General features: G+C 43.2%; 1 protein-coding gene across 1 annotated transcript in view; it reads left to right on the top strand.

The window, feature by feature from the left end:
- The first annotated feature begins 6867 nt into the window (after nucleotides 1-6867).
- KCNK12 (potassium two pore domain channel subfamily K member 12) overlaps nucleotides 6868-24931 on the top strand; it is a 55739-nt gene continuing 37675 nt past the window's right edge. Inside the window, exon 1 of the mRNA XM_054021594.1 lies at nucleotides 6868-7793. Within this exon, the coding sequence (XP_053877569.1) occupies nucleotides 7451-7793 (343 nt within the window). The 5' untranslated portion in view covers nucleotides 6868-7450. The remainder of the gene's footprint in view (nucleotides 7794-24931) is intronic.

The raw sequence follows: 24931 nt of genomic DNA on the forward strand, positions 1-24931 counted from the left end.
TTTTTCAATCACAACTGTATGATTGGGAGGAGAATTAACCAATAAAAACAACTTCATCTGAAGAGTCAAGGTATGTCACATGTCAGCTTCTCTATTATAATGGCCTGGGATTTAACCAAGCTGACTCTGGTACAAATAGCTGGAAGATAATATAAATGGCCAGCTCAATGTTTCTGTCCAGCAGTCCCTTCCAGATCACACAGAAGTACTTTATATTGGCAAGAGGTTGTATCAGGAGCATCCAAGAGAATAATCAAAACGAAAAGTTTCCCCCATATTCTTTGTATGCTGCTCTGTCCTCTTCCACCCATTGCTAACAGTAGGTTATCTGCAGTTCTAACCTTGTGACTCAGTTACATTTATTTATCTAGCTCATGATTTTCATGTCATGTTAGATCGCAATTCCTGCAAAAGACAGCTTGCTTACTTACCAGATCAGCGGTCGAGGGTCACTAGTGTTGTTAGATGTTCAGCTGCGTGTGTGTGTTCTCCCTGTGTGCTGCCCTAGCTCTGTGCACACAGCCGACACAACAGACCTCAAGCGAACCACTCAATGACCACAAGATCCATCAAGGTGTGAAGGCACCAGGCCAGGTTTATTGTCAACAAAGCACAGTAATAGCACCTGGCAGACTCTATAAGGATACTAAGACATGTATGCCCATGACAATGGACGCAGCTCAGTGAATGGCGGAACTTTCCATTCCCCCCTCGGCTGGACAAAGATATTCCCTCTAAGATACATCTTTATACCCTGATACAAACAAGTTACATACTGCCTCTGACATAGTTAGTTACTGCCCCCTGACATGGCTAGGTCATGTAGCCTTGTACATGTAGGTTCGATCAAAACATCTCTATTAGATACTGCCATCCTGACCTTTTCGTTTAGAAGGGGTCAGTGTGTTCCTGTTATCCTTGGGGAATGTTTTTGTACCATCCTTAATATTGGGATGTTCTGGTACCTTTTGATATTGGAATGTGTTTGTGTGAGTACTCTGTGACGAGCACTTCTTAGGAATGAGTATTTCTGCAATATCAGCCCTGTTCTTGCCAGATTCTGTGAGCAGGTCCTGTCTCATACCAGACCTCTGATACAAGGGCTTATGTCTCAGGCTCTCTTCCTACTACAAACACATCTTGCACCTTCTTCAGCTATATCTGGTAGTGGTCAGTATCAAAAATTGGAGACTGGGCTAGATGGAAAATTGGTCTGATTCAGGGTGGCAGCTCCTTTGTGTACATCATGTATTCCTCATGGGCTAGGAGAACTACAAGGATGTGTTGAAAACATTGGGAGTAGATGGGAGCAAGCCAGATTGGGGAAGGAGAAAAGGGCAGAGGCAACAATGTTTGTTGCTAACATGTGGACGGGAAGTTCTGAAATCAATCTACCAGGTTGGAGGGAATTGCATAATGAATATTCAGATATAACTGTTCAGTCATTATGCAACTGTGCTCTCTCATTTGCTACAGATATGGGTTGTGAACATTGTATGGTTACTGAGGAATAATCATACAGTTAGGTTACCTAGACGCTAACTGACAGACAATTCCATGTGAGTCCAGTCCTAATCCTGAAGTTTTGACTAAGCTGAGACTTCACTTAAAGTCAATAGGAATTTGCCCAAATGAGGCTTAAATAAAAACTGAGAGCCCAACTCTGCAGCCCTCAGTCACACTAAAGTCAATAAAAAAAATGAGGAGTCCTTGTGGCACCTTAGAGACTAACAAATTTGTTAGGACTCCACGTTTTTTTTGCTGATACAGACTAACATGGCTACCACTGAAACCTGTCACAAAAGCCAATGGAGGTGCCTCACTAACTTGCATATGGGTTCCACAATCAGGCCCTGACTCACGATTTCAAGATTTTGAAGAGTGGAATTAAAAGGACAATTGAGAATTCTGATGCTGTTCCATGAGAGGAGTTAACAGGTAGTTTAAGTGTTAAAACATCATATAAAACTTTAATCCTTAATGCAGAACATCATGTCCCATTTTTATTACCTGTTTCCAGAATGGCATTTTAATTAACATCTAATGAATGTATCTCCTGTCTTTGCATGTGTTTCCCTCTAAACAAGCAAGCTAATAATGTAAACACTGCTGTTTGATTATAGAAATAATTGCTTTCACAAACCCTGGCCTCCAGTTAGTTAAACACAATGGCTGATATCACACACATAAACACAGGAAATCTGGACTCACCATGCTCATAGTGAGGTGGCCCAGTTTTGGCATAACAGGCTTGGGGTTTAATAATCAGATGAGTATTTAAAGAGGCCAGAATAGCTCCATTGTATTGCTAAATTATGGCATGAGTAGCATTTGCTAATCCTGAATTATCTTTGTACTATATTATTGTCAGCATATTGATGTGCAATTGTGAAGATATTAATAAGAATTGCCTATGGTATGAATCTATCATACCATTGTAATTCACTAAACTGAAACACATGAAACAGACATCAACTTTTGTTGAGGTAAACATCAACATGTATTGGCCTGTGAGGTAAGCATTGAATTTATTATTGAAGCCCTGCTTTATAAAAATATCTGTTCTGATGTAGATGGTTTAGAATCCTAATAATGTTTTAGCCAAATGCCAGGAAGTTTTAATCACCTAATCAAATGGCCAAGTATCATAGTCCTTTGACCAGCTGATTAAAAGTGTCAGTCATTTGGCCAAATGGCTAGTTTGAGAGATTGACTTTAATGGGAGTTTTGTGTAAGTAAGGACTCAGCAAGGACTTCAGGATTTGTCCCCATGAAGCTTTGATTGCTGTCCTGAGCAAGATGGAGCTGTGGTGTTCCTTTAAACCGAAATCATTTGCCTGATGTTAATCTTCCATTGATAATGTTCATTCTTCATGGAGATGGTTAAAAAAGGGACACAATTTTTGCAAATATTTTAATGAAAAATTAATCTTGCTTTTTCATTGACATTTTGATTAACAAATTCAACATTTTTCTACCAGCTCTATCACAGATAGACAAATGGGATATACATTTGTTTTGCAAAATGTTGTCAAAATTTCCAAGGCTTTTTTATTAAATTAGAAATGTCAATGCAATGTATTGTTAAAATTGAAAATTTTGAATTTCATGACCCCACAACCCCCCTGTTGCCCAGTGGGATGGGAGGTCCGGGGCATGAGCCCCACGGGGAGTGCCTGCCAGGGCTCAGGGTTCAGCAGGAGTGGGGCTGGAGCCCCCCACAGGGCTGAAGCCCCAAGCCCTGGCAGGTGCAGCTCTTGAATTGCTGAAGATTGTCCTATGTGGCTCAGACAGTCAGTAAGTTTGGCCACCCCTGCTCTATGTGGCCTCGCATGGGTGTGGATTACACAAACACTTACTCAAGTGAGTAGTTCCATGGAAAGTCAATGAGATCATTCACATAAGTAAGAGTTAAGTTATGCTATTAAAAGTTTGCAAGATTGGCTCCATTGTCTCTCATAGGCTAAAGCCGCTGAACACCTTGCGGGATTGGGCCCTTATTTGATAAGTATTTAACATTTCATTTTTTTTAACAAAAGCAGAAGTTTAACATGCATGGTCCAGAATCTGATCTCTGCTACACAAATGTAAATCCAGTGAATTCAATGGAATTTTCACCAGTGGAAATGAAATCACAATCTGGTTCAGTTTGGTGCCACTGATACCAAGGTATTTAGTTCTGATTTACAACTGCGAGAGAAAAATCAGGCCCTTTGTCCTAGATGAAACATTTTCTCCTAGTCTGATCATAGGTGGTGCTATCATGTAAAACAATTGGCTCCTTGGCTATATTTTTCAGCTATATTTATTGATTCTATTTGGCTGCAGCTCCATTGACTCCACGTTGCATATATTCAGCTGCTTGCCTGCTCTTTTGTTGTTTCTAGCTACAGCTCTATTGACACTCAGCTGCCAAGATCTCAGCTATTATACAGTTCTCCTCATTAGGGGTCTTATTTTAAGCCTATGGAAGCCAATTAAAAGATTCCCATTGACTTCAATGGGTTTAGGTCAGGTCCTAGGCGCTTTTCTCTATTATTTTACTGTCCCTTTGGCATTCCTCTGCTTTTCCTTCTCCCCTGCTGAGTTTTGGTTTTATTGAAACCAGACCAACTTTAGGAGTGTAAAGGCTACTTTAGGGATAGTCCACCCTTCCAAGTAAGAGGGAGATACCACTGGATCGGATAGGCCCCAGATCCAGTGTGTGTTCTGATATAGCTCCTGCCCAAACTTCCCAGTTAATGTGCCTCCAACTAAATTTTGGCTTGGAAGCGAAGAGGTGGTATAGGGGACTGTGCCTTTAAGGGCTGAGCTTCCCAGACAGAGAGTCTGGCCTGTGTGCTCTGAAGAAATTGAAATATATTTCTTACCATTGTGAAGACATCAAAATATATTATACCTCTCTTGAGAATGAATGTCTCTATTGTGGCGTAAGCAAAGTCTCACATTTTGTGTGTGTTCCAGATCTGTGTAACGAGAGGATAATTGCACACCTGATATGGATCCTTAGAGCAAAGCAAAAACACTCAGATCTCAGATAAGAACTCATAGCAGTTACCTATGCATAAATAACATGTAAGCATCCTGGTAAAGGACCAGACACCATAATCACTCATCTGCAAGGTCATGAAGTTATTTTATGTTTGCTACCTAGTAAACAGTACACTCCCCCAAATGAAAAGAGCAAAATAGAACAAAAAACAGAAAACAAAAATGCTCCCAGAAAAGGTTGATACCTCTGTGAATTGGTCCCTATACTTCCACATTTAGGCCCAGCTCCTGCAAACACTTATGCATATGAATAACCCCAGGATAAATAAATACATGTGATTTATCTGTATAGTTATTCCCATGCATCTGTGTTTGCAGGACTGGGACTAAATGGGATATATTGCTATATTGCCTTTTGCAACACACTCATTACAATTTCCTATCCACTTCTCACCACTGCAAATGACTCACCAAGCGACTGTAGCATCTAGTGGGACTTAATGGATAAGAGAGGATATAAATATTTTTGTGAACAAATTAGCAGGGAAAGAATCCACAAATCCCAGCTTTGGGAAAGTCTTGATCTCAAAGATGATATCCACAAACTAAACTAAGTGATGTGTCATTTTCTTGGGTTTAACCTAGAGTACTCCAGGAAATGTAGATTGATCACAAACATTAATTTGCATGAAGTGAATAAAACGTTCATCTAATTAATTAACTATTAAAATATTAGCAGACTCTTCAAAAAGAACCTTTCTTGTGATAAATTAAAATATTTTCTCAAATAAATCCAAGAAATAATTTTACTTTAAATATTTAATCATTTACATAGTTTTATAAACAAAATCATATAATTTAAATTATTTTGTTTATTTGTTCAACTGAACAGTCCCCAGACTTACTGTTCTGCTTTGTAGGCAGCTAAACCCAGTGGATGGGGACACTGTATAGCGGGAATCAGAGGGGTAGCCGTGCACATTTCGCATAATTGAAAGCACTGTCCCTTTCTCCGTGAGGTGTTTCGCATCTCCTCCTTTCTGTGGCTTCCTGAGACTAGGTCCAGTGTGGCGCACAGGGCCGCTGACTGGAGCACTCCCCCAAACACCTGCAGCATTGGCAGAGACGCCTCTCGGATCCCAGAAAACAAACAGCGCACGCCCCTCGGCTGGCGGGCAGAGCCACCATTTTCCACGCTCCTCCGATCAGATGTTTTGCATTTGTTAGGTGTCAGCGGATCTGCCTCAAAATAGTCTGTCCATAAGCGGGGAGAACACAGGCGCATTAGCCCCCCAGCCAAAGCGTGCGTATTGGAGCCGCCACAGCCCCGCTACAGGGGGCGGCGGCAACGCTAGGAAAAAGCAGCAGCTCTGCGCTCCCCAGGGTGCTGATGCAGGGAAGCTCGCGAGCTTCCTTTGCCTGCTCTCAAGGAGCGCCTCCCCCCATCCCCCCCAGTCTGTGAAATATGCAGCCCCATGGCTCTTGGGGACGCTGTAAATAACCCTTTGGACTAACACCGCATCTTCCGAGGCTCAGTGCACTTAGCCAAAGTGAAAAGTGCCGTTGGATGTGGTTAGTTCAGGGACTTTGGGGTGAGGGGCCGGGAACTGTTTGGCCCAATACTGTGATTTACAATGAATTTTAACACCAAGGCTTGTACGCTGACTTCAGGTGGAGACAGAAATCGGGTCCAATAGGGGACTCCTGGAACAAGTCAGACAAAAAAGTAAAAGTCACGCTAAGCGCCTATCCAGATTGAAATCTGCCTCTTTGGTGGATTGCATGGCTGTCTACGGATGCGTTTTTGCAAGGAACCATCCAGTTTAAAGTATGCGCGCAGAGGAAGTAACTTGGGTATATACGCAGCGCTCTGTTACAAAACAAGCCTTACATCGTTGGGGAGTCCAGACTCAAAAACTTGCCGAGCCCTTTTCGTGAGCAGAGCGGCACGTTTGACTGTAGATATGTTATAACCTAGAGCAGATACGGGCTGCAGAAAGGTGTGATCGCATTTTCACCCAGCGAAATGAAAGCAAAAAAATCTGAGCAAATGCAGAGGACAAGTGCGCATGATGGAACAGCGAAGCTGAAAGCCAGACTCCCGGTGTTTACCAAACTCTGAGCTCCGACAGAATCAAGATTGCTTTAAACGCAGCTGATCCCTAACCACCGCCACTGGTCTCAGGGGATACTGATGAATGCCTGTAAGCATGATGCAGCGATTTGTATATGGAAATATGGACTCACAGTGGATACTTTTTAGATGCGGAATTTAAGGGCTCTGTTGCCCGGGAAAACACCCCAGAAGAAGGGGAACAGACAGGGATACGTCTGGTGGGAGCTTTGCAAATAAAACCGTAAGACAGCGTGATGTAAGTAGTATTGTTTGGCGAACACCAGCTATTGCATTGAATACATCATGACCAAACAGTTGTTAATTGGACTGAGAGCACATTGGACTCCATTCACCCTGGCTACCAAACACCAGCGCTCCTGAAATCAATAACTTTCCCCCAAAGAGAAGGCCAGACAGACTGTGTCTGTCAGCGGGTGGCAGGCCGGATACAAAGAATATGGCCACAGGGGGGATGGGGATGCGGAGCAAAGCCGTTTCCCAGAAACCAATGGCCACTGCAGCTCAGAGCTCAGTGGAGAGCTCAAAGGAAAAAGGAACTCCAGACGTGGCTGCAAGGAAAGCGAAAGCCAAGGCGGGGATTGTCCACAGGACCCTCTGGGCTTCAGGCTAGTTGTATTCTACTGCAGCTTCGGCCCCTGAAATCAGCGTGGCAGTTCAGGGCTCCCCGCTGGCTCTTGCTAAGTATGACTCAGAAAAGAAGCACCTGCAATGAACCAGCTACAAATTTTCCTCGGGATTCCGTAAATTTAACAGTAGCCCAATGCCAGCGTCCTCGAGGAGGTGTCGGTCACTGTCCGCCGGGTCGGGGGTGCTGAAATTTGGATGATGTCTAGCAGGAGATCGCAGGGATGCTGCTGCTTGTCCCATTTCAACAAGGACAATGGCAGATTCCTCCTCTTAGCGGTCCTGATCGCAGTTTATCTGGCAGCTGGAGCTACGGTGTTCTCAGCCCTCGAGAGGCCTTCCGAAGTCGAGGCTCAGCATCGCTGGAGCAGGACCCTCCAAAACTTCAGCCAAATATTCAACATCAGTATGCCTGAGCTAAGGGACTTCCTGCGGAGTTATGAAGCAGCCATGGCCGCGGGCATCCGGGCAGATGCACTAAGACCAAGATGGGACTTCACTGGGGCTTTCTATTTTGTGGGGACAGTAGTGTCAACTATAGGTAAGTCTCTCTCTCTCACACGCAGTCTACAATACACTGACTTCCTAAAAATAACGAGTCAGCGCTCTTCATCTCATCCGTCTATGTATCCATCGTGAATTTTGAAATCTGTTCTTTCTAGTGGAAACCTCTTTGCTTCAAAGGGGCCCAACTGGTGGAACTGAATAGCAGGAAGGAAGGAATGCTAATGCACTATGTGTTAAAATAGTACAGTTCCCATTATAAAAAATAGGTTGTAAAAGTTACTTTGAAATGATTTAAATTCGTCTACACAACCTCCCCCCCCCACACACCCTTCTACCTTTGTTGTATTTTGAATCATGGTGAAGTAGTGAAGCAAGGATGGTTACGTTTCATCTTTCCTTTGTAAGGTGATGCTTTTTTGTCTTTTCCAGAGGGAAAGACATACAAGTGGAGTAAGATACACACATTAAAAATTCGTAACAACAAATACGATTATGCTTCAAAGAGCTAAATTGTGTTGCTATGGTGATTAAAGTTTTGAAATGACGTTAAAATCTCCCCTTAAAAAGCGGTATCAGGTTGCTATAGCAACTGGAGTTGGCGAGTGGTTTAAAAGTGAGGATGCCACCTATAGGACTGCATTCATGTTTCCATCCAGGTTACTGATCACAACCCAAATCTTGTACAGTACTAGTGAAAAAAATAATCACCAATTTCATGCTTCACACTGTTTTACTTTGTACTTGGCTAATTTTTTTGTAAATAGAATGTTATTCACAATAGCTTCTTTCAGTCTTCATTACCACTTGTAATTTAAGACTAATTTCTGCCACGCCCACTTACCCTGAATAATACTTTACTCTGGTAGTAGGTCCATTGAAATCAATAGGACTAACTGCATAGTAACAATCTGTTCCAGTGGTTTTCAACCTTTTTTCATTTGCAGACCCCTACAAAAATTTCAAATGGAAATCTTAGACAGGTTGCAGACCGCCAGAGGTCCATGGACAACAGGTTGCAGAATCTGTCCCTTAGCACATTTGTGCTTGCTGTATATTTCCTTCATCACTCTCCCCACCAGAAATAAACATTATAATATTATAATCAAATATATTTTCTCTTTAGTTTCCTCTCTGTGTGAAGTCAACAGTAGAGATCAATAATTTTGTTTCAAATTGTAAAGCAAATACTACCAGTTTGAAGGGATCTGTGATTTTTAAGCTTTTGGAGATTTCTCAATCCCTTCATTTTATTCTAAATTGATGGGATTTTTACTCACTGTGCGCCTAAGTCTCCACTGCAATGCTTTTTCATAGCAATGTAGGGTGAATATATGGAAAGGTTTTTATGTTCATTTGTGGCGAAGTTCACAAGGGCGCCTTAGGCATTGCAATGCACAGCATTTCAACACCTAACTTTTAGGTGCCTTGCTTTACTGCCTAGTGGAATTCACAACCCCAAGTTAGGGACCCAGGCTTCCTATACAATGCATACAGACGGTTAGGCACTGTCATGGAGTGCTCTACTCACACCTGGGTGGCACCTACTCTAGTGATTCTGGGGATTAGCTCTACCCAGTTCAGTGCCCCCTTTCTTCTCATTCCCCATTGAAGGTCTCCTCCTGCTCATGGGGTCATGATGCAGCTGCTTCATGACTTGGTCCTCCAGCCACGTCACACTGTGATTTCTCCTTCCAGGGTAGTCTTTCAAAGTCCTTCTGCACCAGCAGTGTCGGGCAGTCCTCATGCCTACCACCCTGACTATATCATTCCTGCAATGACTCAGGCAGTCTTTCCCTTCATTGCCCCTAGCAATAACACTTAACAGTGGATGGCAGGGGAACCCAGGCCTGTGCTCTACTCTGGGTTCCAGTCCAGGGCCCTACAGCCAGCTGTTAAGTTCTGCAGCTACATCGACTTTACTGCTCTCACCCTGGACTACTTCCTACCGCGTGTCTTTAAGCTTTTCATTCTCCAGCCTTCCTAGTCAGATCCCTCTCTCTTAGGCCTATTAGATAAACCCTTCCTCTAGGTTCCTATACCTTTTCTCAGGGTTCCTATCTTCCCTTCCTTCTATCTTAACTTAGGGATCGTGGGACTTCCTTGTCAACCTCCTCCTAGTGCTGGCCAAAGTAGCCATATATAAGACCAGGGAGAGGAGGTTGGCTGAGCGGGTTTCCTGCAACTGTGGGGCCTATCTGATCCTGCCTTCGCTCATGCATCTGGCCAGAGTTCCTCTGGGCAGCATCCGCTGGCTCCCTTGACACCTTCAAGGAGCAGTGGGAGCTGTGCAGGGTTCTCTGGTTGATGTCCCTTTCAGGTTCCCTTTGTTTGACCCTTTGACCTTCACACCTGCCCTTGCTACATTTTTGGTTGTCCCCTGTAATTATTTGAGTTCCTGGACTTTATGGATCCTCCCCTAAGGCTGGGGGAGGGTCCTTTAGCAATGGGCGGGCTTGTGCTGGCCCATTTCCTGGAACCCAATAGGACCTTAACTCAGGGAAAGAGACTGCAAGCTTCCTCCCTGCTGCTGCCAGCCTCCTGGCTTTATAGAAGCCCTACCTGTTCTCTCACAGGTGAGCTGCCTCCTAATTAGTGCCCTCCACATGGCCTAATTCAACTCTCTCAGGGCCAGTGTGGAGAGCACACCCCATCACAGGCCCCTAAGAAAGGGGTTCACAAAAGCCAGCATGCTGAGCACGGAGCTACCTAAATTAGATAGTAGGAAATGCCAAGGAGACTAAGCCCCACCCTCTCCCAGAGTTAAACACCTCACTCCAGGCCCAAGAGAGATTCCTATCACTGTTTGGGATTCATAGCTGTGAATTCTCTCCTGGAGTTAAGTGCCTAAGCCAGGTCAGCCCTATTCTCACAAGGGAATGAAAACAAACCACTTTTTATACTCAAAAGCCCAGGTGTTGCAGTGCTTACCTGAGAGGTGAGAAACATGGGTTCAAGTTCCTACTCTAAATCAGGGATGTGAACTTGGATTTCCTACCTCATAGTGGTGTGCCTTAACCTCAGGGCTATTGGGTACAGTCATACAATCACTTCCTCCTCCTTTCTTTTGTCCAGGTTAGGCAAGCTCTGAGCATGTGTGCCAGATCAGGCCCGGTAGATAAGACAAGTAGGAAAATGCCAAATTTGTGAATCCCTCCAGAGCTTAGCCATGAGTCAGCCACCAAGCAGCTCAGTGGTGTCAGGACTTTAATGGTTGTGCACATGCCCACTGATGGAAATTTTGGCACATTGGGACTTTAGGTGCCTACAAGGTTAGGTGGCAGCTGAGTGGTGGTTTTGTGAATTCCAGTGGTGCCTACATGTTGGACTTAGACTTAAGTCTCCCTGTGAATCTACAAGTATGTTTCAACACATACTTCTGAAGATCAGATGACTTGAGAATCTATTTTAACTGATACTTTGATATGTTCTTTACCATATGTGACTTTGTACTAAATATAGCACATTTATTATGTGTATAATTACATTATAGAATTATTTTTGAAGTTGGCCAACAAATTAGCACCCTGGAACCACTGTGGAAAAATACATTATTCAAACACACTATTCTTCTTTAACGTAAATAGGCTAATAGTACTAATTGTATATGTGGAGATATTTGTTGTCTGCTTTGCTGTAGGGAGATTCAGATTGGTAAATATTTGATACATTTCTTTAGAAGTCCAATAAAAAGGTTAAACAATAAACAGACTGTCAGTCAAGCAACTTAAATGTTCACCCAAACTTCATCATCAGTTAAAAACAGAATGTGAAGCTCAGTGTGTGCAAATAAAGTTAAAAGATGTATTTAAGGCCACATGCCTGCTAGTTACATAATGGTACATTTTCAGTATGTCCTTGACCACACTGAATTGCTATTAGCTATATCTAATAGCAGTTTAGCAATGATTTGATGGAAGGTTTTTTTATCCTAAAATAGCACCATCAAAATTGTTATGTAGACAATTCAAATTAGATATATCCATGTCATGACTATCCAAAATAGATGATACTGATCATTTTACTATAGAAAATGATTCCTCATTGATTTTGTTTGAAGGGAGCCTGTTAAGTTTTTAGTTTGATGACAATAGCCAACTTGTGACAGTACTGTTGAATTTAAATAAAATATTTCAAATTCTTTTCAAAATTGTAGGTCTTTATTGCAATTACATTATGTAAACCTTTTCATGACATTCTGGAAGTGTTTTATCAATAAAGCAACTAATCACTGTGATATAGACATGATGACGAATATAACTATGTTGACTAGTATTGTAACTGTATTGCATTAAATAATTTAGTGTTTTCAAATTAAGTACATTTAATTATCCAGCCACTAAAATACAGGTAAGCATTAGATTTTTTCTCATTACAAGACCATAACTTTTTTAAATGACTGCTACTTCTATAGGCGAGATGAAAAAGTCAATACAGTATTGTAACACAATCTTTCTTTCCCTACACTTATGGTAGCAAAGAAACAAACACAAAAAACTCTTAGCAGAAGTGTGAAAGTATATATTCTGGTTTCAAATATGTAACATCTAAGTGAATTCTTTCCTCTATTCTATTCTCTTAAAGTTTATTAAAGTGTTTCCTTTTCATTTGCGCATGGTTTTTATAATACATCAATGTCTAGAGACAAAGGCTTTGAGTTCCCTCTTCATTACACTCATGCAGGGTGAGTGTAAAACTCATTGGCAGTATTTTGCACAGGTGGTAAATGACTGCACAAGGGAGTAAGCAGTCCAGCTCCATCTTTCTCTAGTTTATCCTATCTGACTTCTTTTTTATATCTAGTAGTATCCAGTTCTCTGTTACACAACTTTCCAACAGGGACTTAAGTTATTTTTTTCCTAAATGATAACAAATTGGCAATCCATTTATTGAGTAGTCCCTTAATTGCTTGGTAGTGCCAGTGATTTCAGTGGGATTACTTGTGGAGTAAGGTGAGAAAGTGTGTCAGAATCAGGCTCAAAATGAGGGCTCATTTGTGCCTTGTAGGCCCAGCACATCGCAAGGGTCAGGGTAGAATCACACTGTTCTGGAGGGAGCACTGAGAGGCATTCTGCATCAGGTAGGCACAAAGCTTCCTAGAGATGCCTGGCACATACAAGGAGCCATGCTGTTACACACCTTTATGGGATGCGTGTTACCTCCTGCATACCCATCTAGTAATGCATGCTGAGGTGGCGCCATGGCCCCACCTCCTCCCTGCCCATCTCTGCTCTCTTTATGGTGTCATTAGCCTCCAGGGGAATAGGGAGGGATTCTCCTGAGCACAGCTGTTCCTGGCCTTTATGCAGGCTATGCAGGTATGGAGAGACTCCTTTCACCCCGTTGCCTCCACTGAAAACAAGGGTCAGTCACAGTCTGACCCTGGTAACTAACAGTTAGTTACCTTAGTGCTCACATATACAACGTCCTTTATGTTCCAGTTGACTTATTTTGGGCCAACTGTACATTCCCTAATGAGGGCCAGATTCTGCCTGGCCTTTATCCAGGAGTGAAATGTGTGCAGGGAACTTCCCCCCTTCCCTCCTCTGCATAAAAGCCAGACAGAATTACAGTCCCTGCACTGAGGGAAACACAGGGACTGCTTCTTACACACTCACCAAGGGAGACACAATGTCATTGTTCTTCTCCCTCTTATGCATCTGCCAGCAGAGCTGACTGGCCATGTGAGTGAAAGTGAGCTGTGCACCTGGGAGCTCCAGCAGGTTCTGCTTGCCTGAGGCAGAAGGCCTCCCAATACTTCTCTTAGAGTTCTGTAGCTCTACACAGCCCCTTGCTAAGCACTGTGCCTACAAGGCAAAAATCAAACCTTGGGTAAAAAGTACATGAGTGGCCCTGTAGATTTCCTTTTGCATCTTTTCCCCTTTTTAAAAGCCTAATCTTACTGCACTGTCCTGAATGGCCCACAAGTGATCTACTCTGAATGCCCAGATTGCTGTCAGTAAAATGTTTTAGAACATTCCTCATTGCTTATGGTTGAATAACCAAATATTGAATCTATTTTTCCTAATAGTAAATTTTCAGTAGCTTTATAAGAAAATTCTCCATTTCTAATTTCTGATTGTCTGCTGCCTGTTTGTAAGGTTTCTTCAATCGTTAAGACTATACTTCCAGAGAGATTTTCTTTTCAGCAATTTAAAAAAAAAAACCTTTAAACAAATGGTCAGGATGGTGATGTGTTCTAGCCTACTGGTAAGTGTCAGCAGAATTTATTTCTCAGTTGATTTTGGTCCTTTCCCACTTGTGAACACATATTTCTCCTATATTTCATTCTGGAGCAAAGCTAGCATGGCTCTGATTAATTTACTTTCAGACATGGTATAGGATTCCCCTGCAGAATGCGAACAGAGAAATGCTCTGCTTAGCAGGCAGTTATTGTCTCATGCTCTGATCACAGGTCTGTGAGCCAGGAGTTCTGACCCCAGCTCCAATGCTAAATTATTTTGTGGACTTAAACTTTCAGTACCTTAGTTTTGCCATTTGAAAAATGAGCAGAACGAATGATACCTACCTAGTTTATAAAACATGTTGAGACATTGGAGCTGCTATTACAGTCTGGGCAACCACTTGGAAGTAGCCATGTCAGGGAGAGTATGCGTCCCTCTTCTATTGTATTAAGGAGGTGGAGAGGCCCTGCTGGGTGACCAGGATATCTGAGCTCTCCATCTCCTGTGCAGGCATAAGTGGTGCAGAGGGCTTTGTGCCAGCCCTCTGCACCATGCTTGAATTTGATTCACAAGTTTTGTCCAATCCTGAAGTTTTGCACAGATTCCTCTCACAGCAAAGTGTTGTGCTTGTGCATGCATATATTGCAGCTGATTTTACATGGCATATTACATTGTCATGCACACTCCCATAGCTGAAAATAGGCAGGTGGAAGGAGATCTTACTGTCCTAACATAATTTTTCATCACCATTGGCAGCACCACTGAGTGTAAATAACTTCAGCTGGTAAGAGAAATTTATATTCCTTACCGCTTAAGCCAAAAGCTCCAGATAGCTACCTTCCTCTTTGAACCTTTTGTGAGGACATGAACAGCAGCTGTTTTACCACCCTGCAGAAGTTTCAGCAGAGTAAACATGACTGAATTCTCAAAACATTATCCATACACTGTGCCTGGTTCTCATTTTTATACTTTACCCTGCCAGAAACATATAAAGAGGCGCTAGCATAAATAAGAATCAGGCACACAGGGATCTCAAGTTAAATTGCATTAGAAAAACAATTTTGAAGAAATCCAGAATTAGGGTTTGAAGTGTTGAAAGTGCTGAATCAAAACAAATAACATCCAAGAGGCAATCTGGTGGCTCAGTGAGCACATTTTCAAGCATTGCACTGCACCATACAGAAGCCAATAAGTTGGCCTGCACAGGAGTGAGATATGAGTATAATAAATTGGCAAGTAATTCTAAAAGTAACTTAGACGGTCTGAAGTTTAGGGAGGAAAAAGTCATCAGATTTATCCTATCTAACATAATCTAATTGCACTCTACTTGACTGGCATGTCCTTAAGAACATCGGGCCGTATTCTCAAGGGTCACATTCATCCCTGTTCATAAGGCTGGCACAAGACCTATGCATGCATCACTTAAATACCCCTTTGCCCTATTTTGAGGGCTTAAGTGGGACTTGAGGACTGTCCTTATGCTGGTCCTTCGCACAGCAGTGTGCTGGATTCATAATGCCCATGCAGACTTACTGCAGCATAAACTGCACTTCGATATAAGCAGTCCCAAAGGGCAGTTTTAAATGGACTTGTATCCTGCCCTCACTTCTCCCCACACAACAATATTATGTATAGATTTCCTGGAGTGGTTATTGGGAAACATTGGCTTGAAGTATTTAATTAAGTCAGAGGAAATCAATTTTCTGCACAATATCTTTGAACGATAGCACACATCCAGCAATAATTCCATTAAATGTTTTCTAAATTCATGTTAGCTCAAGTGAATTACAACAATAAACCATTTATCTACTTTAGTGTGACGAGCCCAGGAATGTTCACATAGTTCCACAGACACCAAACACAAGGTGAAAAGCAACAGTCAAACCAAAATGTAGTTTTGATGAAAATCACCGATATCATGTTTTCCTAAAGCTCTCCAATTATATACAATACTTGAGGTTTGCACTGACATCTTTTTGCAAAAGGATCAAATTTTCAGGAAAATACTCCCAGGCCTGGAGTAGAGTAAAAACAAAACTAAAGTATGTATGTATAAATTTCAAAATGCATTTAATAAGGCAGAAGAAGCAGCAGGCATTATAAGGCTTTTCTCACTGAGCTGAAATGTCAGACTGCTTGCCTTCACTGCTACCTGACTAACTGCAGTTTGAAGCTGGCATGACAGTGTTTAGTTTAGTTTTGTTTCTTCAGGATGGTCTGTTGTAGCAGGATTTGGTACATCTGATAATGTGATGATTTTATCAATGTGCTAAGTGGACATATGGAAGCTGTTTTATCAATCTGGTGCTCCCAATAAAGATTAAATGGCTAGATCTTCAATTGATGTGACTCAGTATAACTCCATGGACTTAAATGGGGCTATGATGATTTATACCACCTGAGTACCTGGTCCATTTAGTTTTACAATTCCAAGCAATGTTTGCTACTTCCTGTGTCTAGTTATGTACAGGGGTTTGCTCATCTGGGTGGGAATTTTGCCAGCATATGGTCACAGCTTGCATTCATTTGGGGTAAAGAACACTAGAGAGACTGCACTTGGAGCCCATCAATATCATCTAACAGGTGACTAGAAGGGTCTTTTCTAAATGGTGATTGTGAAATAAATTTTGGCCCTAAATTTAGTATTTTAGTTTAGAGAAAAAAAGCCAGCATGTTTTTAATAAAACTTAATTTTAACAGTAATGCTTTCAAAAATTAAAAAAAAAATCAATGAGAGTATTGCTTAGAGTATCTTTGCAACCCAAATTTTGCATGATTGTGCTAATGCATGAGAACCAGAAATTGAAACTGACTATTCTGATTCCATCGTCCAAGACAAACGGAGTGCACAAAATAAGCAGCACAAATCATTTCATCTGAGGAATTATGAATCATATTAAATATATAAACCATGTCTTTTCATTATGCAAAACTACGCCTCTTCCTATCCACTGTTGGCACTAGGCTAGATCCCGAGCCCCTGCTCTGGTTGATTTGTACTGGTCTGAAAAGCCAACTTACCAAATTAGCTGGGGATTCCCCTGACAGAGGGGCACACCTGGGTTGTGTAGAACTGACACAAATAGCTCCTACACCACCTGGCATGGGAGCATGTTAGAGGTGTGACGATAAGAGTGCGTGGCTGAATGCTGCTGTGCTCCAGGGGTCCCCAGCTGGTCCAACATCACTCAGGGACCATAGCCAGCCTGAGGCCGCTCTGGATTATTCTAAGGGCTGGAACAGTGTAGACCCAGATGTGAGACCAGACAGCTGCAAGCAGCACCTTTGAGGGCTCTGCCTCAGGTGTGCCCAGCCCCAGGGCATATTGGAATCTGGACAGCTGAGAATCTGGGCTGCTGTGTATACAGCCTGTCTGGAAATTGAGACTAGGACAAGAAATTGAACCTCGGTCTCCCACACGGTAGTGCACAATGTTACTAACAGGCCACTGGGCCAGCCAAATACGTGGTTTAAAGCATATTAATATTAATATAGAATGTGCAATATTTAATATGGTAATTTAATAGTTAATTAAGGACAACACATGGTTTAAAAGGGAATTTTTATCTAAGAAATGTTTAAAAAAGGAAATCTAAGTACCAGAGACATCATATATGAATACTTAGCTCAGCTAGAATGTTTTATTTTCAAAGTACTATACCAACATTAAATTATTCTTCACAACCCGCTGCAAAATAGGTGTTATTTTTATTTTACAGATGGAGAAACTGAGACAGAGAGAAGATAGATCAAAATTTTCAAAGCACCCATTCAGTTCAAAGCACCTCTGAAAATCAGGCCCAAGCTGTCTCAAATTGGGCATCTAAAACTCAGAGCCCACTTTTGAAAATCAGGACCTAGGGTCCTGTAAGAGCTGATCCTGTGCCACTGGAGTCAGTGGATGCAGGCTCAGGGTCAAAGTGAATAGTACCAGTGCTGGGATCAGAACTCAAGTGTTCCTGATTGCTATCCCCGCACTCCCTTCTAGACCATGATGCCTTTCTAAGGAGGGTGTGCTAACTTACTAACTGGCCACATGTTTAACAATATATCTAACAACTGTTTTAACAATATCAATGATATTGTTTAAAAATAGCAGTCTCTTTGATCCTGAAGAAAATTCAAAGGAGTCTAAGAGTTTATTGGCATGATACTTGATTATTCCCTTTTGACTTTGCTACTCTGAATTTATCCTGAATGTTACTCCACTGAAATCAATGGAGTTTCACCAGGGATGAGTTCGGAACACTGATTTCCAAATGCTGGTGTCCCCTCATAAATCCGACCATTTCAAAATATTAGGTGCCAACATTCTTTTCTGCCATTTTCTTTGGTGAGCACCCCCGGAAATGAACAAGCTCTTGTGCTCATTATGCACTTTAATAGCTCTCTGGCTGTTGAACTCACATAAGGTAGCTCCAGCCAATACATTTTCTATTACTAGGCAACCTTACTGTATATTAGTTACTGCGTGTATATCAGCAATGAAGGGATCATAATTACTATGCTTATCATCTGGTCTAGTTACTGCTGGATCATAAACCCAAACCCTGAGTGGAACTCTGTATACTTTGTTCCTATGGAGTCCAAATCAATCTCCATTCTCTATCTCCTATATTTGATTTGCTGTTTCATTCTCCTGAAATTTTCTCTCTTGTCTGCTTCTGTTACAGTTTCTCTAATACGCCCCAACTATTTGCCTCTCACAGGCACAATAATTCCTTCAGCTTCTGCTGTCTCCTCAATTTGCCAGACTGCTCTCTACTGCTGATTTGCCTGCTTGATTACATTTTTTATATTTGTTTGAGGACACATGTAATCTTTCAAGTTGATAAGCACTAAAGAAATAGGAGGGGGAAAATAGAGTCTTGCATTTTCTTTCTATAACTAATGACCCCTTTGTCTCTTTTCAACCTCCTTCCTGATATGGATCCTTGTTTCTTTGTCCAACGTGAGAACTTCTCCCTTCTTTGACCTCCCCCGCTATGTGTCACAGATCATTTGAATGTCAGCATTTCTTCTCTGTTTTATTGAAGGGACATCTTTGCAAACATGTTTTCTTGCCTTTATGGAATCTTCAATTGCTTTTCAACATTCAAGGAAGAGGAACAGAACTATACAAAAGATCTATCACCAACTAATATAATGTAGCAGTTTCTTATTATGACATTCTACAGTGACATAGGGTGGCATTAGTAAAAGCACTCAGCATTGACCTCACTCTGCTGCTATTGTACTCATTGGGAGTTTAACCTTCGACCTCAATAGTAACAGATGTATCCCATGCCTGTGCCTATGCAGAAGCCTGAATCCCAGTGTTTCATACAACCCTTGTCTAGACTGAAAATTCCCATTCTGACAATGGGTATCAGCAACAAGTACAGCTGAACACACATCTAGACAAGAACAAACCAAGTCCAGCATTATTACTGTTTCTGTACCACAGTAGATTCATTATCAGCAAAAGGTAATATTCAAGGCTTAGGCCTGGTCTATACTTGGGATTCAACCATTGGAAGCCAACAACTAGTGAGGCTGCATCATTGCAAACCCCAGGCATAGACACTGAGACATGATTTGTATAAATTGAGTTTAACCCCGCTTGAAACTGGGGTTTTCCTTGTCTACACTTGGGTTTTGCACCAGAACTACTATGCTGGTTGCTGGCCACTACTGGCTGATTCAGGGTGTAGTGAGGCCTTATTGGAAATCCTCCAATCAGAGTGGGAGGGAACACCCCTAGCGACCAGGTGGGCAGAGCCAGACCAGACTCGCCCCTCCTGCCATAATTGGGAAGGTGGAACAGGAAGTATAAAAGGTGGAGCTTCCAGCGAGGGACACAGATGCATCCTGTTTGCTGCAGGCTGCTGAACTAAGGGGTGCCCTCCTCTTGGAGAAGCCTATGTCTGCAGGGGAGCTGCCGGGACTGCCGTTGCCTGCCTACCCACCCCGAGGAGGCTAAGGACACCCACAGAGCTGAGGTACCAAATGCAGGGGTAGTAGGAAGTAGCCCAGAAACAATCAACTCCAGTCTGGCTGCATTGCTGCCTGAATTCAGGTCAGCATGATGTGGCTGGATTTCCCACTGACCCATTGTTATGTCCTTGGACTGGGACCCGGTGGAGTAGGATGGGCCTGGTTCCTGCTGTTCCCCCCCCCCGCTGCCAGCCCCACCCATGGGGTACCAGATTCCCCACCATAGGTCAAAGGCCTGCATTTGTCTGTCATGTGCCAGAGCTAGAATGACAGACTGTGTGGTGCTCTTCCTTGTCTGAAGGCCTGAACTTATAGACTGCTTACCAGCTCTGCCCTGCCTGGGAGCCAGTGCCTATAGACTAGTGGTGGCCAAACCATAGTTTGTGAGCCACATTTGGCTCTTTTATCGTTAAAATGAGGCTACCAGACCCCCCCCCACCTCCATTCTTTGTCTACCAGGTGGGGGGCGGGGGAGCTCAGGGCTTCTGTCCTGTGGTGGGGTAGTGGGGCTAGGGACTTCTGCCAGATACAACTGGTGCCTGCTGAGCGTGGGGGTGCAGAATTTAAAGGTTCCCCCCAATAGCTTGAGTCACACACCCTCAGGCATACCCCCCTCTTTCCTTCAATGGCCCCTCCTTCAGCTCCCAGTATTAGCTCTGCATGGAGAGGCAGTGGCAAACAGCTGGGAGCTGCAGGGAAGGGCTTCTACTTTAGTTCCTTGGAGAGAGGAAGCAGCAAAAGCAGTGACTCTCCCTACAGCAATCAGCTGCTTGCTGCTGCCTCTACCCAAGGTACAGCTCCCAGTTTTCTGGCTCCAGCAGCTGCTGTGCAGGGCGTGGGGCCTGGTGGCACTACGTGATTGAGTGGGGACAGCAAGCCCTGTCAAAAATCTGGGGGCAGGGGCATGTGACCCCACATGTCCCCCTCACACATTGCCTCTGGCTTCTGCCCAATGGGGTGCGGTGTCTCAGAGCTTCATCCCCGCAGGAGGCACCTGCCGTGACTTCATTGAATCATAGAAGATTAGGGCTGGAAGAGACCTCAGGAGGTCATCTCGTCCAATCCCCTGTTCAAAGCAGGCCCAACACCAACTAAATCATCCCAGCCAGGGCTTTGTCAAGCTGGACCTTAAAAATCTCTAAGGATGGAGATTCCACCACCTTCCTAGGGCTTCACCACCCTCCTAGTGAAATAGTTTTTCCTCATATCCAACCTAGATCTCCCCACTACAACTTGAGACCATTGCTCCTTGTCCTGTCATCTGCTGTTACTGAGAACAGACGAGCTCCATCCTCCTTGGAACCCTGCTTCAGGTAGTTGAAGGCTGCTATCAAATCCCCCCTCACTCTTCTCTTCTGCAGACTAAATAAGACCAGTTCCTTCAACCTCTCCTCATAAATCATGTGCCCTAGCCCCTAATCATTTTTGTTGCCCTCCGCTGGACTGTCTCCAGTTTGTCCACATCCTTTCTGTAGTGGGGGGCCCAAAACTGGATGCAATACTCCAGATGTGGCCTCACCAGTGCCAAATAGAGGGGAATAATCACTTCCCTCCATCTGCTGGCGATGCTCCTACTAATGCAGCCCAATATGCTGTTAGCCTTCTTGGCAACAAGGGCACACTGCTGACTCATATCCAGCTTCTCATCCACTGTAATCCCCAGGTCCTTTTCTGCAGAACTGCCGTTTAGCCAGTGGGTCCCCAGCCTTAGCAGTGCATGGAATTCTTCCATCCTAAGTTCAGGACTCTGCACTTGTCCTTGTTGAACTTTATCAGATTTCTTTTGGCTCAATCTTCCCTGACCTTATTGTTGCTAACATACCTGTAGAAATCCTTCTTGTTACACTACAAATCCCTTGCTAACTGCAACTCCACTTGTGCTTTGGCCTTCTTGATTACACCCCTGCACGCTTGAGCAATATTTTTATACGCCTCCCTAGTCATCTGTCCAAGTTTCCACTTGTAAGCTTCCTTTTTGTGTTTAAGGTCACAGAAGATTTCTCTGTTAAGCCAAGCTAGTCGCCTGCCATATTTGCACCTTGGGATGGTTTGTTCCTGTGCCCTCAATAAGGCTTCTTTAAACTACAGCCAGATCTCCTGGGCTTCTTTCTCCGCCATCTTAGCCTCCTAGGGGATCCTGCCCATCAGTTCTCCGAGGGAGTCAAAGTCTGCTTTTCTGAAGTTCAGGGTCCATATTTTGCTGCTGTCCTTTTTTTCTTTTGTCAGGATCCTGAACTCGATCATCTCATGGTCACTGCTGCCCAGGTTGCCTCCCACTTCTACTTCCCCTACCAATTCTTCCCTGTTTGTGAGCAGCAGGTCAAGAGGAGCACGGCCCCTAGCTGTTTCCTCCAGCACTTGCACCAGAAAGTTGTCCCCAACACTCCAAAAACTTCTTGGATTGTCTGTGCACTGCTGTATTGCTCTCCCAGCAGATGTCAGGGGATTGAAGTCCCCCATGAAAACCAGGGCCTGTGATCTGGAAACTTACGTTAGTTGTCTGAAGAAAGCCTTATTTACCTCATCCTGACCTGGTCTGGTGGTCTATAGCAGGTGCCCACCACAACATCACCCTTGTTGCTCTCACCTCTAAACTTAACACAAAGACTCAACAGGCTTTTCTCCAGTTTCATACTGGAGCTCTGAGCAATGATACTGCTCACTTACATACAGTGCAACTGCTCCACCTTTTCTCCCCTGCCTGTCCTTCCTGAATAGTTTATACCCATCCATGACAGTGCTCCAGTCATGTAAGTTACCCCGCCAAGTCTCTGTTATTCCAATCACATCGTAGTTCCTTGACTGTGCCAGGACTTCCAATTCTTCCTGGTTGTTTCCCAGGCTTCTTGCATAAGATAACTAGCCGATTACCCTGCTTTCTCAGTATGAATCAGGAGGCCTCCCCTGTTGCACCCTCCTCCTTGTGTTTCCTCCTGGTATATTCAGCCCCGTGGGGTGTGCATGCCAGGGCTCGGGGCTTCAGCAAGAGTGGGGGGCTGAGGCCCCCCTCCCTGCAGGGCTGAAGCCCTAAAACCCAGCAGGCGCCTCCCGTGGGGCTGAAGCCCTGAGACTCTTCTCTGTGCAGAGCTGAAGCCCCAGCAGGGGAATTCCGGTTCTCAAACTTCTGAAGATTGTCGCATATGGCTCGGAGGGTCAGTAAGTTTGGCCACTTACTTGTTGGGGTTTCCACCCTATTAGGACAGTCGAGATGCTAACACCTGGTCTGCTAATTCCCCTGATACTAGGCAGTGATCCCGGCAACGTAGTGAGGTGGTGTGGCCTGTCTCCGACCCAGAGGGGGAGGGATCACTGCAACACCACTACACAGGGCTAATCCCAAGTATAGACAAGGCCTTATCCAAAGCTCCAGACTCCAGTAGATCTTAGATATAAAAAGTTGTGTTCAATGTTCATATTGTTTAAAACCTTTTCTGACTATGAAGTGTTGTAAACTAAAGGACAAGTGCATAGTAACCCCCACACACTTATGAAAAATACAAACAAACCTATTAAAATCCTTTAATTTTATATATTGGTTTGCTATAATTAATCCCATGATGAAAAACTATTACTCGCTGGTTTTCATATTTTTTCAATTAATCAGAATGTAGAATCATCCAGATAATTGATTTTACCTAACCCTTTACAACTGGTTGGAATATGAATGCATCACCAAATTGTTTTTAAATTTGGGGTGAAATGTTTGAAAGTGCTCATCATTGACCTACCTCTGCTCGCACTGAAGTTAATAGATAAGCTAATGCTTTAGAAAATCCCACCCTACATATTTTACTGGTATATTAGGTGCATAACACCATTAACTGCAATTAAGTATGGCTCTGATCTTGCAAACACTTACTAACGCACATAGCACTTATTGCCATGTGTTGTCTCATTGACTTCAGTGGGACAGCATTACATCCAGTTGTAAATGCTTGCAGGTTAAGTCTGATATCTGTAATATCTAATGTATAATCAGGAAAAATAGAACAAAATGAAATCCATCTGCACTAAAATATACAGGACGGGCACTGTCCACAAAATAAAAGATGTGGAGTAGAATAACAGACAAAAAATGCAGTACGTCAACCTGGGTATCTATAAAGGTCATGTACTGCTATTACTCATGTTGAAAAGGCCACAGTTTGTTCTCCTTACTCCTGGATCAAATGAACAGTAATATCTTGACAACAAATCTAGCTTTGAAATGATTCTTCTAGTGAACATCAAACCTTCCTAAACTTGTGGCGAGTTGCATTATTCATCACAGCACCTTTTCCACACTTACAAAATCCTGAAGTCCCTTCGCAGTGGGAATTTGTCTGAGTAAAAACTGAGTTAAGAACTTCCAGGTTCATCCAAGCACAATATGACAACTGGATAGAATCCTTCCAATTGCTAAGTTGAAACAGCCATTAAATATTCAATCATCTCTCTACGTGGGCTGAGAGCATTATAGGAGCATTATGCTCAGCACTTAAGGGGGAAGAAGAAAGGAAGAGCGCCTCCGGCTAGTCACCACAGCCACTCTGGCTGTTTAAGGAGCAGTGTGGATAGGATTCAAAATAAATCCCATTTTAGTCCTACTGAGCTGGGGCTTGACTGCAATATAAAAACCTTAAGTGAAGGAGTTTTAAAATGGAGAAAAATGAATTCATCAGGCTTTGGTTGTGAACCAGAGGGTAACCCCAAGGAAAAAATGATCTAGGAACTTATTTCTTTCTGATTTCAGCAATATCTTCTGGAAATAGAGAGCTCCATAAAACAGGATCATCTGTGCTGAAGCAGGGAAATAAAAATCCGGCCAGAGAGATATTTCCAAACAGAGAACTAGTCATTTTAATGAGGGTGACCATATGTCCTGTTTTGGCTCAGACAGTCCCTTTTTTAAGCCCTGTCCCGGCCATCCAAACGTTTGTGGCAAGAGTGGCCATTTGTCCTTTTTGCTCTTGCCAACTCAGTTTGTCAAAAAAGTGGGGTGCAGAGAAACGTGCTGGGGGTGGGGGAGAAGAAG

Source organism: Malaclemys terrapin, chromosome 3 (genome assembly GCF_027887155.1).
Source record: "Malaclemys terrapin pileata isolate rMalTer1 chromosome 3, rMalTer1.hap1, whole genome shotgun sequence".
In the NCBI taxonomy this organism is placed as follows: domain Eukaryota; kingdom Metazoa; phylum Chordata; order Testudines; family Emydidae; genus Malaclemys; species Malaclemys terrapin.